At 48.4% G+C, this 1,801-nt stretch overlaps 1 protein-coding gene across 1 annotated transcript in view; it reads right to left on the reverse strand.

The window, feature by feature from the left end:
- CSUI_005617 (retrotransposon nucleocapsid related) overlaps positions 1-1,602 on the reverse strand; it is a gene marked incomplete at its 3' end in the record, with an annotated part of 4,354 nt that extends 2,752 nt beyond the window's left edge. The window contains exons 1-2 of the mRNA XM_068065788.1: positions 1,213-1,602; positions 60-558 (exon numbers count right to left, since the gene is read on the reverse strand). Of these exons, the coding sequence (XP_067922236.1) occupies positions 60-558; positions 1,213-1,597 (884 nt within the window). The 5' untranslated portion in view covers positions 1,598-1,602. The remainder of the gene's footprint in view (positions 1-59; positions 559-1,212) is intronic.
- Positions 1,603-1,801: the final 199 nt, after the last annotated feature.

Here is a 1,801-nt window from a genome sequence, read left to right on the forward strand (position 1 = left end):
CAAAGGGCATCACTTTGAATTGGAATGTCCCATATCTTGTACGGAGTGTAGTCTTTTACTGGTCAGGTTCCGCCACTTGTACCTGATAATATCCTGACGTTAGGTCTAACGTTGAGAACCACTGGGCTTTACCTAGTCTAGCAATCAGGTCATGTACACGTGGTATTGGGTAGTCATCCTTAATCGTGATGAGTTCCCTATAATCTATGACTAAGCGTAGATCCTCTGTACCCTTCTTCTCTACGAAGAATACAGGAGCCGCAATCGGGGAGCTGGACGGCACAATAAACCCTCTTTCAAGCAGGGTTCGTAAGAGCTCCTTCAGTTTACGCAACCTTTCTTCTGACATGGGGTACACTTGCCTCCTATAATTGGGGACTAAACCTGGAATGGTCCCTATATGGTGCTTCTGGGGTCTATCAGTGATGCCCCCCGGTAGGATCTCACGGAGCACATCAATGTACGGATCCAAGAGTATCCTAAACCTTTCATCAAGCTGTATTCCTCTTCTGAACAACGTTTCGCCAGGCGTTTCCATCTCAGTCTTCTTATATGCACCTAGACACTGGGCCGTGATGAATGGCTCTTTCATAGACACTTTCACAGCCATCACACAGTTGACTTCATTACGTTTTAACCATTCACGCATCTGTTGCACAGAACACAACTGATCATCTCCCTCCGGGATCTTCACAGTTTCTATACACTTCTTGACGGTCTCACGTTTTACACAGGCCACCCTGGCTACCCCATTCTCCTTTTACTTCCAGGCTGCCACCTCTCCTTGGGAGGGGACACGAAACGGAATCTCATCTCTGTTGGTTTCTCCCTTCTTTAGTGCCCGGGGGACTTTAGGTCCCTTCCTTTCCTTTGGCGGGGGCATGATTAAATACATAGGATCCTTCTTCCCTTCTTGTACTACTTTAACTTCGCCCTCACCCTTTATACATTCTATCCCCTTCACAAACTTTGTCTTGTTCTTTGCGTTGGCACGGTACCTCTCAGCAGCTTCTGCCTTTTTCTGAGACTCCTTCCCAACCCAAGCTAATGATTGCAGATAGTCTACTGGCACCCCCGGTACTTGCGGAGGTTTCACTTCGGTTTCACTTCACACGTTCTGCTACACAGGTGTTTTCACACAAGCGTTTTGCCACACAGGCCGCACAAATTGTACAGTTCTATCACGAAAGTCCCACAATACACCAGCCTTACTTAAAAAATCATAACCGAGAATAATGTCGTATCCTAACCTTCCCGATGTAGAGTGGATGTTTGCCGCTCCAGCTGTCAATCTCCAGCATCGCTCGTTAATGACCTTCGATGCGAAGGTCATCGTTGTCCCACCTGCGCACACAAAGTCAAGGGGTGTTTCGAGTTCCTGCGCGAACTCACTAACAAACTCGGCCACCTCCGGGTCGATGAAACTTCTGGTAGCACCTGGGTCTAGCAGCGCCCATAACTCTCGTTCTTTTAGTTTCACGACCACCATCGGCATTCTATCGCTTAGCTTCACCTTGTCACTGATACGCAATGGCTGGATTGCCCCTATTCTATGTTTAAGTCCTTCTCGTGGGACTTGCCTCTCGTCGGGCTCCATTAAGCCTGAAGCTCCCGGAGGCTCTATATGTAGATCTTCCAGCTCCTTAGTCAGGACTTGTAGCTCCATGTCTTCTTCCTCTCCCAAGCTTTACTGTGTGATTGCTTCTGCTATGTGTCGCGGCACGGTAGGGGGATTCAGGCTAGGCCTGCTGGGCTCTTTCTTACTCAAAACATGTTCCGTCCTATCCCTCTCGTCTCTTCT

This window comes from Cystoisospora suis, assembly GCF_002600585.1.
Source record: "Cystoisospora suis strain Wien I chromosome Unknown contig_2724, whole genome shotgun sequence".
Lineage (NCBI taxonomy): Eukaryota > Apicomplexa > Conoidasida > Eucoccidiorida > Sarcocystidae > Cystoisospora > Cystoisospora suis.